The following is a 13,130-nucleotide window of genomic DNA, read 5'->3' on the forward strand; positions in this document are numbered from 1 at the left end:
CATTGGGAAAGGACAATTTTATTTGTCGTTTTTGCACACTAAAAACACACAAACTGTCAGAGGAACACCGTGTGGTTATTTAGAGACTGTTTCAGAATTACATTCAGTTATCAAAAAATACAGCTTTATTTTGCTATGGCAATCAATTAGTCCCTGCAGTTAACATTTCATCCATCTTTTTCGTTGTTATTTCAAACAATCAATCAGCCACATCCGGTACTACATCAGAGAACCTGCATTTGGTCCATGATTGATTGCGTACGCAAAGCAAATGGTGTCAATGCGTCAGAGAAAGACGACAGCATGAAGAACGATTTTTAAAAGTGTAAATACACAAGAACTTCCATCTGCAGATCCATTTCAACTGTCCAAAACGTTAGCACTGCAAGTCCCATGATTTTAATATTCAGATTCAACAAGCTGGTGCAGACTATAAAACATTAATTCAGATTTAACACTTATATACATTTATCACATTATTACTCTTAGTTTTCTGTTATTTGCTAGTGTAAAACATTTTGCATATTTAAAGTTAAACTGTTTTGTGCTTTATTCATAAATTTGTGAAGAGACGCACGTCACCCCCTTGTGGTTCGGGGCTGAGAAAGCGAGGGGGAGTGAATTTAAAGCATGAAGACCATTTCAAGATTTATTGAACACATTTCAGGAAATGGAAAAATTGGATGAATTTGATAGCACACCGTCAAACTGTATGCCACTCATTACAAAATTATTGCCACATTCACTTTCAAATATGCAACTCCATACATATTTCATAGAATGCATTTATACGACCATTTACAAATTATTCTACCATATATGCAAAAAAAATTACAAATATAATGTTAATAACTGACATGTTCTAGTTAACTGAATATATTTAAAATAGTTCATATATTAGGATGAAATTCAAATTGACTTTGACTTTATTCGTATTAAAATAAAGTGTTATTATATTACTATACAAAGTGTGTTGTGGGCCCTGGGCCTGGGTCAAGTGCTTCTCTCTCGCCAGACTGGCCTTTCTGGGGGAACCGAAACGTTAAGGCAACCGAGCTGAAACATTTCCTCAAGGTTTTTTTTCAACGCCGTGGTAACACTGCAGGAGCGCTGTGAGCATGCTCGGTGATTGCCGGGCAACAGTGGATGACCACTGACCATGACGTTTGACAATAACGTAGCATTTCATCATTCATTAAATAACAAACAAAAAAAGGGTTTATAATTAGCAGGTTATGGTCTGCAGGGTAGCCTGGAACTACGCTCTAACAAAGCACTGAATGTGGACAGTGCCACTACGCTGATTTGAAGCACCCTGCTCTGCTACTGTGTCTCTCAGTTAAGAAAACTTGGGGGAAAGATAGGACAGTTTCTTTAAGGATGACGGGTTCTCATCAAAAGGCAACATCATCATCATCATCAACATCATCATCACCATCGTCACCACAGTAACACAGTTCCTACTGAAGGCCATCAGCATGTTTTCTTTCCGAAGTAAAATCAGAACTTTGGGCTGCAGCGCAGGTCTGCTTCATCAAAGAGAAAAATATTCATAAGCAGACTTGCGATGGCGGTGGTGCAGCAGTCACAGCTCAGGGTAGATGCAGCTGCGTTTCTATTTTTACTTCTCCAGGTACTGGTTTCAAACGTCTTTCATACCGACTTTCACTCTCCAAGCCCGTAACTGTACTTCTCCTCACTTTATTTAAAAAAAAAAAAAAAAAAAAAAAAAAAAAAAAACACTGACCAAGCCATTCCTTCCCACACAATTACTCTGCTAATGTCATGCAACCCAGAGGGACGTCTGTAAGAACGAAAAGCCCCCCAGACAGATGTGCTCTACTGCCACCGCACCTCTCTGGTCCCTATAAGGGAGGAAATGGCCCCAGCTGGTGAAGAGGAGGGGGGGGGGCGCATGGGGAATCGCTAAAAATCTCACCTCTCTGCAATCTCTCTGGCGGTTTGCAGGAGAGTTATGTGAGCAGAGGAGCCAGACTGGGGGGAATGCACCATAATCACCATAATCACCACAATCTAAGCAAAAACAGGAGATGATTGAAAATCTAAAGACAAATGAAAAAATGTCCTAAAGAAAATGACAATAACTACTAGAAGTTTCAGAAGCAGGCTGGACCCTTGCCTACAGCTACTGGTGGTTTGGAAGCTCCGCCCCCGGGGCAGTCGTGACCACGGAGACCCCTGATTGGCATGGAAACAGAGCGGGTGTAAACAGTGAGACCTGAAGTACAGCGGTGTGGGGGTGTAAACTCTGGACTTGGTTTTGCAGGGAGGCGGGCAGCCTGGGGTCCTTCCTCACGGGGGTGACCGGGGTGTGCCTGACGAGGGCAGTGGTGGGGGGATGGGGGTGGGAGTCTCAGTTGGATTTAAGGAGCTCTATGCAACTTTGCAGCAGAGTGGTCTTGTTCTGTGGACACACAACAGGGAAAATTCATTCTCCTTTCACTTACATGGCCAGCAGGGTTAATTTTAGGAAACTCTGGAGCTATGGCCAATCAAAGCCCTTCTCTCTGGAGCCATGGCCAATCAGAGCCCTCCTCTCTGGAGCCATGGCCAATCAGAGCCCTCCTCTCTGGAGCCATGGCCAACCAGAGCCCTTCTCTCTGGCACCATGGCCCTAAAACTCACCTTTGCGTGCTTGACCTCCAGCTCGGCCATCTCCACCAGATTTTTCCGGAAGGCCACCACCCTCCTGGCTTTGAAGCCGGTGAGCTCTGCAGGGAGATGAGAGGCCTTGTTTTGGGCACTGGGTTTCCACAGGTTACACTGGGCCTCCAGCGCTGACCCCTGTCCATATATAGTCTGTGGCCCACCCCTGCCCATATATAGCCTGTGGCCCACCCCTGCCCATATAAGGTCTGTGGCCCACCCCTGCCCATATAAGGTCTGTGGCCCCATCCCCAGGCTGCCATACCTTTCTTGCCCGACTCAGAGAGCTTTTCAAACTTCTGCAGGCACTGCTCCTGGAGGTTCTCGGCCTGGGGCACGTCCTTGCCCTTCTGTCGAGCCTTCTCCAGCGCCCTGCAGGCATTCTCATAATCTGCCTGGGCACGTGCGCGCCTGTATAACAGGTCCTGAGGGAAACAATGAAGATGTGATTTCAGTTCCACCAAAGGCTGCTTCCAAACAATTACATCATTTCCTGATGCACAGACTTAGGGAACACAACCTCCTGTGCCATTTAGAGCACCTGAATGAGACTGTACAAACCTTCTTTCCAACTCGGGTAAGGTAAGTGTTATTTAAGTGGAGTTACTGCTTTTCCTTTTTTAAAACGTGACCCCTTTCTTCTCTTATTTTGAATGTTCAGAAGTGTTCATCTTCAGCTCTCAGAATCAGACGCTCTCAGTATCAGACACTCTCGGGGAAATCTGGGCTCCGGCTGGCCTACCTTGGCAGCCTGGATGTCTCTCATGTAGTATCTGAGCAGCTCCGTCAGTTTCAGCTCCTGATCCGATGCCACCCTCGCCTCCACCTTCTGTCGCAACACACAGCAAGCCCACGCCAGTCAGCCACTACCACACAGCATGAGTGTGGATACACGTGTGTGCTGTCTATGTGCACTGACACACATGTAATATTCTTACCCTGAGCTTCTCCAAAAGGTCTGAAAACTTCATCAGATACCTGGAAAGATAGAGGAGGTCTTACAAAACTCAAGCAATCCACACACCTTTCAGCGTTGATTAGAATGAACTGCCTTTAACATTATTTATTACTATGAGTTTGCATTATTAATGGCGGGTGCTGGTGCACTTGAGCGTTATACACTGGAGGTCAGAGCACTTGTGCAGCCAGACTGCGCAGCTGCAGCAGAGTGATTCAATGACTGCATCTGCACAGCAGCCAAGGGGAAGGGAGGAGCTGGCCACACCTACAGGCATTCCCCCTGACTAATTGCACAAAATAGTAGTGATGTTACAGGCCAGTATCTGGTCAGCCAATCAGTGTTCAGGACTCACCCTTTAAGTGCTGTGGAGTCCTCTGCTGATAGGCTGGCCAAGGTAGAAGATATCAGAATGTAGTCATCTGCCAGATCTGAGAAAGAAAAAAAAAAGATTTCAGTGTGTGTTGCAGGCTTACACACCCACACACACACACACACACTGCTTGCTGATTGTGTTGTTTGTGTATTTAGTTCATACTCTTGTGTGAGCGGGTCATCTTCTCTGCTTTGGCAGTGGAGTCTTTGATTTTGCCAAAATAGTCCAGCAGGAAGGTCTTCTCCTGGTCAAAGAACTCATCCCCCTCCTACAGGAGAGCACCAGAGACTCATCACCATCATACAGCATTCTGAACAACAGAAACTAATCACCATCGTACAGTGCTCAAACAGAGCATCAGACGAATCACCATCTTACAGCATCTAGAACACCAGAGATGAATCACCATCTCACAGCGTTCAAAATGGAATCATGCACACCATTTCTGTTTGACGTTTTAGCCAACTCAGCGAACATGAAAATATTGGTCTTATTAGCATTTTCAGTGAACACTTTTCTCCAGCTAACCTTGGAGAATAGCATCCAACACACACCAACATCATCCAACTTCGCTGACCTTTATGCCCGAAATGAAGACCTCGTCGGCGCTCTTCACCATGTTCCGGAAAAATCCGCCAAACTTCTCCTTGGTGTTCTTCCTCCGGACGCTGAGCTGTGGATGAGACCAGACCATCAGGGGAAGAACTAAACAAACAGCTGGAGAAAAGCAATTGGTTACTCTGTCAGGGGAAGAATGCGATTTGTGAATTATAAAGCCTGATTTATACCTCGTCGCACTACCCTTTCAACAAGCATCATGCAAAAACAAAATGAAAGTGTTGCACAACATTTTGCATTTTAAAACCTGGGGGTGGGGGGGAGGGGGTTTTGTGTGGCAATGAAACACCAAACTGCCAATGTTTACATGCGTGAAAATCTGGTGGCAGCCACGGAAATTATTGAGAAAACAATTTTAGATCTACTTTTGTTAAAGAACAATATGAACAGAAAAAAGAAGGTTGTCCGCCAGTCACATAAACCGAACAAGGGGGGAAAAAACGGCTAATATGTTCTAGCCTAGTTAAGCAGGGGCATTTTAATCCTAGATGAAGACAGGCATTTCGACTATTTTAGGATGTCGGCTAACAGGTTCCTTTACGTAACTGTATTTGTCCCAACAGTTTTTCCTCTTAACCCCCAACTGGTCCCTGAGGCAATATAACAGCTTACCTTTACAGAAAAGAAAAACATAATGTTCCATGTGTGGCACATCAGTGTCGATGCATATTAACCACAGCAGTAGTTCTGGATATAAAGTTATTTGTGTTCTCAGGCTCAAAAACCTGGCCGTCCTTTACTAACTCTGAGGAGCAGCTGGAATTCCCCCAAACGAGTGGCGATTCACCCTATTTAGCTCACTTAAAATGAATAAAAACTCACATCCTGGTCGTACTCCAGAAAGATCTGGAAGTTTCTGTCCTTGCTCAGGATGGGGTGAGAGGAGAGGCGGAGGAGGAAGACTTCGTGGACCTGCACGGTCTTCTTAAATACCGCTAGGTACTCCCTACAGACAGAACAGGCCTCATAAGGACAAGGGAATACTAAAACCATTTTGCCCAATAAAATTCCCGTGACATTACACTTATTTGGCAGACGCTTTTATCCAAGGCGATGTACAATAAGTGCATACCAAATGCATGGACATTATACTTTAGGAAACATAGCATGGCACAGGAAAACAATAAAACCTGACAAGGGCAAAGGTGTAGCACAAACATGTACTTTATATAAAGTAAGGCCTACATTTAGTAGTAGTCAAAGGTACAAGTTTACACCAAACGTACTGCAACATATGCAATTACATGGACAGAATAAGTTTAGCGCAGTGTTTAATTTGAATGGAGTAAATGTCTATGGACAGTGTAACATGAAGGCTATTGCAGGTCATGTTTCTCTCTCTCATGATTCAATCAACCCCTCTCATGAACCACAGCGGTTCCAAAACTGTGGTCAGCTAAGGTAACATATTTGCTCAGATGTACGTTGGTTCCAGAAAACATATACACATAACTAAGACACAAAAACACAGAAAAGGCAAACGTATTTCCCCATTTTTGAATGATTCTTTGAATATTAACTGAGTGGTTCAAAGACAGCACTGTGTTTAAGCTGGTCAGTCTCTCTCACTCTCCGAGGCTCTGAGGTGAAAGGTTAAAGGTTAAGGGTTAAAGGTCGACGGATGCTCACGCTTCCAGTTCCTGCTTCATTTTGGTGTATTCCTCCTTGGTCAAGGAGGCCTCTCCCTCCCCCAGCTTGTGCATCTTCTCCCGGGGGCTCTCAAAATCCGGTTTGGGGGGAGCCGGAGGAATCTGGGGGCATAGCAGAGAGGAAGCAAATCTCTGTCTGATTTAACAACTGACTGATTTTCCAGTTAAAATTAAAGAAGAATGAAGAACAGCATAACATGGACACAAATCTTATTTCCACTGCAGTACTTCTTTAGGGAAATGGAATAAATACTGAAATAAAATATATTATCAAAACAATTCCTTCACAATACATGTGCAAAATCAAATTGTCCCTTTTCTGGCCACTCACGATCAGGCCGGCGTAATCCTCCGTCTCCACCAGGGTGTCGTGGAGCCAGATGAAGTCCTCGTGCTGGCGGGTCACCGAGAAGTCAGGCTTCTGGAACGTTCCCAGCGTTGTCTGAGGACACAGAACGAGAGTGAGGCATTGCGGGAACCCGTCTCAGGGGAGAGTTCCTTCATTCCCCGGCAACGAAACGAACAAAACCAAAGGAGTCCATTTTATCGCCTTAATGTGGCGTGGTGAAGCTGAAACTTTTGAGAAAGCGGTATAGCGAGTCAGACAATCTGACAGTTACACAGAGCCCCCGCAGTCAGAGTCTCAAACAGGGAGGGAGAAAGCAGTGAGCAGGGCGCGCGCACGCACGCACGCACGCAAACACACACACACACAAAGCCAGCTTTCTCCGTGTCAGGTGTCCTCTTACAGAAAGGGTGGGACAGAAAAGCATTTAATGACATCTGACATCAGAGAAAGAGGTCAGCCTACAGCCAACAGTGTGGCTGATGTACAAACCTGAGGAGGAAAAGGTCAAAGGTCACAGGTCAGATCACCCTGGTGTGGAATCAGAGCACTACTCATAGAATACCCAGAGGAAGAGTGGAGTCTGGAGGTCAGAGGTCAACTTACTTTAGTGTGGACGGTGAACTTGACTTTGTCACGTTCACATAGGGCGTCGGGAATGTCGATGAGCAGAGAGGCATCATGGTTCAGGTCGACGGACACTGAGGGAACCTACAAAAAAAAAAAGCAGTGTCACACTTTAGGACCTTAACAATATGTGTGTGGTCCTCTGCATGCCTTCCACTGGCAAGATCCTACTGCATTCCCACACTTAGTATGCTCAGTGAATTAACTACTAAATGTGTACCTTTGCAAGACATTCTTACATTACTTCTAACCCACCCACCCACTCACACACACACATGACATTCAGAGAGATCAAAGACAGCGACCGACAGCTTCGAGGAGCCTAGAGGAGCTGAACGCCAGCAGAAACTGAATATCAACACGAGGACGGATCTGGAGACGGGCTAGAGCTCAGCAGGAATTCAGCAGGCTTTCGCCGGAGGGACAAAGACACGCCTTCATGCGAAGCACTCGCGGTTCTCCTGCAGCCTGCCTGGTGTGTCACCCCGCTGCTTCTCAAGCACAAAGACGGCAGTGCAACCGTACGAGGGGACGTCACTGTAAAAATGCCTTTTCCGTGCAACAGAACGCCCACATATGGCATTCATGGGACTATGCAGACAGTGTAGCTTTACACGAGACTGACGAAAGCAAAGTTTAATATTCAGATCGGTAGATGAGCATCAAATCCTAGACTGCTTCAAACCTCTGGTTCAGAGAACAGAATGATCTTCTAGAAACACTGCTGAGCAGGATCAACTGCAGCGGAGCCTAAAAAACAGACTTTGGTGGAAATTTCTGAGCAGCTATTTCCCACTCTAGGGATTTTAAATTCTGAGGCAACCAGGTTCAGGCCCATCCCACCCCAATCTGAAAAAATAAAATAAAATAAAATAAAAGATAACTAACCCATATATGAAGACAAACACTTCAAAAAAAACTATTAAATAAATAAATAAATAAATAAAGCATCAAGTAGTAGGGGGCAATACCTCTTAGTTACGCAACTTTCTAAAAAATTGAACAACTAAGAAATATTGGATATGCTTAAAGAACTTAAAAGCTAAACCACAAATATCATATGCATAGCCTAGTTTGGACACTTTCTCACACAACATGCATTTAGGCTACTTTGACATACTTCAGAAACAAGCGAATGGCTTTAACACAGGATGTCAAGTAAATGTTTGCAGAGCAGTTTCTCTGTCCCCACCCATTAGGACAAAGAAACAAACACCTCATAAATGTAGTACTGTGTGAAAGTCACAGACCACCCTTTTGTTGATTATATTTCCAGTTAGGCTATATCGGCCATTCGGTCCTAATTTTTTTCCAGGGACAGGCAATAATGCAAGAAACATATTTAACATAAAATTACAGACAAGCCTCCAATAAACTGAAAAAAACAGGAGTTTCCAAAAACAGTAGTTCGAACGATTGCACACCCGCACACCCGTGCAAGAACTCGTAGACCACTGAAATTATCACCATAAAGATTTTATCAATGAGAGATGGGGGAAAAAACAAAAATCAAGCTCCACTCTTGCTTCAGATCTGAGGAAATCCACAGGTGTTTCTGTCAATCATTCTACTGTTAGAAGACAACTCAGTGCTATGGGTCTGAAAGGACGTGTAGCTGTCAAAAAAACACTACTGAGAAAAGGAAATAAACAAAAGAGAAGGAAATTTGCACTAGTACACTGAAAATGGACACCTGAGATGCGAAGCAAGAACACACTAAGTACTGAAAGATTTGATATTGTACATAGATGTGGAGGTTTTTGTGTTATTTTGTGTTAAACATATGCTTGCTGCATATATTCTGACATTGACAAAATGACTTGCACTTAGTGGCTGTTTTCACAGGAAAGTAAACAAAAGTAAGGGCACTCTCTGACTTTTTCACAGTACTATATATATCGGTAACTGACAAATTATGGCTAAGGTGGCTGAGAGGCGTTGCACGCTGAAAGCAAAAATAACATCTTCATCCGCTGTGTTACTCGGGTAGCAGATAAAAACAGGCTTTACAAAAACAGGTCTTACAGATTCAGGTCAGGTGAAGACTCTTTCCTAGTGCGGTTGGACCCTACCCCAGAGATCCTGCCTTCTCTGACAGAGGTTGTACATGTGGTCAGGCCTCTCTGTCTGCTCAAAAGATGGAAGAGCTGATTCCTCCCCCACTCCGGAAGCTAAAAACATCTACATTCTGCTACTCAAAAAAACTTACTGCCACCCCACGGGTTGCTGTCTCACCCCCCCCCCCCCCCCCAAAAAAAAAAGACATACAATATGCATACAATATAGCACTGGCCATATGCATCTGTTTTTCAGTGCTTTATAAAAACCAACAAACGACTACAGCATGATAAAGGTAATCAGCTGCTGGACTAGGCAAAACAAGACAGGACAGGCATGTTTGCAGTGTTAATAAAATGTCCCCTGACGTTCACGCAGTGATTATGAAACAGGCAGTTCATCTGACAGCTGTGAATTAATTCCATTAAGTGAAATCACACAACACAAGGGGTCACACAAGCGGGACATGTGCTTTCAGAGGAAAGCACTTGTCCCGCATAGTGAGCCTGAACTGGCCGGTTGATTAATTGCGGTACATGCTAGCTATATGTGGACATTTTGAGACTGACACATAGCTACATTGGATGGATGGATAATTTCACAACAGGTTCAGATTGCGGATGGACTTGGTAACAATTTTTTTAATGAGGGAAATTTTGCATTATTTCAGCTGTGCTAGCAAGCTAGCCAGTGTTTGTTTTGTCGTTGCTTGCTTGTGTGTTTAACAATTTCAGCGAGCCAACCTTACAATGCAACACGTACGCATGTTAGTGAGCTAGCTAGCCATCGTCTTGCCAATTTAAAAATGGTGTATTCACAAATGAAAAAAGCACTGTGCTAGCATGGCGACCCTTTTTACGTATCTACAATATACGAGCTAGATTAACATGCCATATGGTTTTCTGGAAAGAGGAAATGTTTCAGTTGCGAAACTGGCAACTGCTAGGCCAGCTGGCTGAGTAAAGTTAGCCATGGCTGAATGCATTCAGATAGCATTCCCTAGCTAGCTTGCGTGAGCTAGGTCATTGATGGCTAACAGTTGACTGGTGCTGAAATGTACAAACACAATTCGTGACACGTTATTAAGTAAACGATTTCTTAGATACAGTTTTATTGTGGTTTAGGTGCATGGACAGACTCTCAATGCAAACGGAAATAAATACGTATGAAGCTTAGCGTTGGCTACTATACCCAGACCAGCTAACTATACTAGCAAGGGTTCGGCCCCTCTGGTTAGTCTAGCTCCATAACAGATAGCCAGTAAGCTAACGTTACGGTTGTTAAAAACACGCTGCTGTACCCAACTGACTTACCTTTTCTTTTTCGCTCTCATCCGGGGTCGATGCCATTTTCGAAAGAGTAAGAGCTAAACACTAGAAGGTCATTAAATTGCAACAGTTGGCTAAGACTATAGCTTTATTTATTTCTCCAATCCACCACTCTGCACCCACCCCTGCACTTTCACTAACTTTGTATTAAACCCGCCCACACACGCTATCTATTGGTCAGAACGACGTTCGTCCCTGTTTCCTGTTACACCCCCGTCTTGTCAATTAAAACCAACGGTAGTACTAAAATCAATTTTTGTGGCATGCTCAATTATGCCTGGAAGAGGATCCACGCAAAAGGAATTTGACAGAAGTCAGAAAAAACACATGACGAATACAAAACATATTGGGATTGTTATTATGATAACATAAAATCCAGTCAATTAATAGTAGGCTAGATGGGGTGGTATTTTGCTGAGGGCAAATCCTGCCAAAATGAATGACAATACGAATATAACAAAATATTGCCTTTTTACTGGCACAGAAGGAAATGAGCGTTTCTGAGCTTGGGGAGGCTTTTTCAGATTACCTGCAAGAAGTCTTGTCATTTCAAATGTAAAAGTAGTTTATCTTGTTAATATAAACAGGCTGTCAGAGGTACACCATCATACAAAACACTTATGACCATCCCAGTTACATATACAATCATTCACTACAGGTAAGGTTGTAGCATACTTATCACAGTCCCTGTGTGATTAACTATGTGGCTACGATGACTTATGTATATGACCTAATTTTGTTTTTAATGTCATTGCGTGGAATTAAATAAGGCAGTCGTTGTAGTTTCATTGGCACATATCAAAGGGGTTCAAAAAAGCATTTAGCTTGTTGCAGACTCAGAATACCAACGTTGCATTTCTCTCAGCTAAAATGTTGAATGCATCAGTGCATTTGACATAGGCAATGCATTTGTCGTGACAAGTACACTTCAATAAATAATACAAATATCGCGAGAAATACATAGCCTATGTCAAAAAGGATGCATTTATTTGTATTTATATTGTCGTTAGTTTTGGCAGGATTTGCCCTCAGCAAAATACTGGCCCATCTGTGCACATATTTTCTCGAGAGAAAAAAACAGATTCGACATTAGATTTGTTTAGACTGGCTTAGTAGTTCTCGGCGTGCCACTGCACGGCCTGCTGGTGCTACACACATTGGATGGTTACATTGACCTTAGCGCCTGTGCAGGCATTGTATTTGTGTGTAAATAACATGTTGTAGCTAGCCAGCTATGTCTACAACCTCCAAAGTGGTGTTTGGGATTTCTCTGACTCTTACATTGGCAACCGTTGCGGGAGTGCATATTAAGCAGAATTGGGACAGAGAGGTAATGCTATCTTGCTTGTTAGCTAACGGGCGCTAGTTAGCTTAGCTATCTAGCAAGCTATCAAATGTGACATGGAAATTGAATTGGCCAACCATTATAGCTAGCTAGCTAGCTGGTAAGCGCTGCTTGTTTATCAAACGCTATATGTAACTTGCATTATAACAGGCTATTTTATAATGTGTTCAGAGTAACATCCGTTACCTTAGTTGCTGTATAGTTGGGATTTGCAGCGACTCACTCTTCATATGTAGTTAGCTTGCTAATAGAGATTAGAGAGTCCCTATTAGAATTGGGAGGGAAAGCACTGTCTCGCTATAGCCAGTTAGCCGACCAATCGCAGCATTGACTGTTCTTATTAACAGTACATTACTAGCACGGCTAGCTAGGTATCTTATTATAACTGTTGTTCCAGTGCTGTCCGTACAGCTGTCAGTAATGTATATGTTGGATGGTAAGCTAACTGTAAGCAGCCCTCCGGTGAGCAAGGGTAGCACGAGATATCATTGCTAAATTACAGTTTTGTCATTTATAAGGCGCCTATTAATTTAGTAATTCATTTTAATTCATGCAAATCAGAACATTTCTCTAGACTAATGACCATAATTCCCCTAATGTTTCATGTACACTAAAGCAATTTTAGCCAGTACTAGTTATCTTATGCGTCTGAGAAATGATTATAATGTAATGTGCATTAATTTGTATGAACCGTTAATTAACGCTCTTTTTTAAGTTTTAGTAGCTGGGTTTACATACAACATTTACCTGCTTTGTGACTTGATGCTGCGCCTGATTATTGTTAGCTAGCGACGCGTATCTTATGAACTTGTGCTCTCTAGTTGCGCTTATTGCATTACAGAATTTCGTGAAATCGAGCATGCTTGGCACACACTGTAAAAATCGGATCCTCTCTAGAAACTTCGCGAAGGAGTGTTTCGAGACCTGGAGAGGCTGGAGAGGAAGAAGGAGAACCTGCGGCTGCTGGAGGAGCAGATCAGCCTGACCAAAGAGCTGGAGGCAGAGCGCCAGAGGAGCGCAGCGGGACCCCAAAGCCCCTAGAGTCACCCTCTCAGAAACGAACATCACCCGGTGGCTTTCATAGCTTTGTGAGTAACAAGTATTTACGCTGCACGTGCGTTTTTCATTTTTAGTTAGCATTCAGTGCTGTTGGTCCAG

General features: G+C 43.5%; 2 protein-coding genes across 2 annotated transcripts; one reads left to right on the top strand and one right to left on the bottom strand.

The window, feature by feature from the left end:
* On the bottom strand, positions 1-10,782 carry LOC118219484 (sorting nexin-5-like). Its single transcript, XM_035402667.1, has 13 exons — positions 10,613-10,782; positions 7,221-7,325; positions 6,600-6,710; positions 6,249-6,370; positions 5,442-5,565; positions 4,579-4,674; positions 4,164-4,269; positions 3,981-4,056; positions 3,606-3,645; positions 3,410-3,496; positions 2,933-3,092; positions 2,647-2,732; positions 1-2,425 (listed from the first exon to the last, which is right to left on the bottom strand). Exons 1-13 carry the CDS (start codon positions 10,646-10,648, stop codon positions 2,375-2,377), a joined length of 1,200 nt encoding a protein of 399 aa, XP_035258558.1. The 5' UTR covers positions 10,649-10,782; the 3' UTR covers positions 1-2,374.
* A 951-nt stretch (positions 10,783-11,733) lies between these two features.
* LOC118219485 (protein PET117 homolog, mitochondrial) lies at positions 11,734-13,042 on the top strand. Its single transcript, XM_035402668.1, has 2 exons — positions 11,734-11,957; positions 12,870-13,042. Exons 1-2 carry the CDS (start codon positions 11,862-11,864, stop codon positions 13,011-13,013), a joined length of 240 nt encoding a protein of 79 aa, XP_035258559.1. The 5' UTR covers positions 11,734-11,861; the 3' UTR covers positions 13,014-13,042.
* The last annotated feature ends 88 nt before the right edge of the window (positions 13,043-13,130 follow it).

The sequence above is a fragment of the Anguilla anguilla genome, chromosome 2, assembly GCF_013347855.1.
Source record: "Anguilla anguilla isolate fAngAng1 chromosome 2, fAngAng1.pri, whole genome shotgun sequence".
Classification (NCBI taxonomy): Eukaryota; Metazoa; Chordata; class Actinopteri; order Anguilliformes; family Anguillidae; genus Anguilla; species Anguilla anguilla.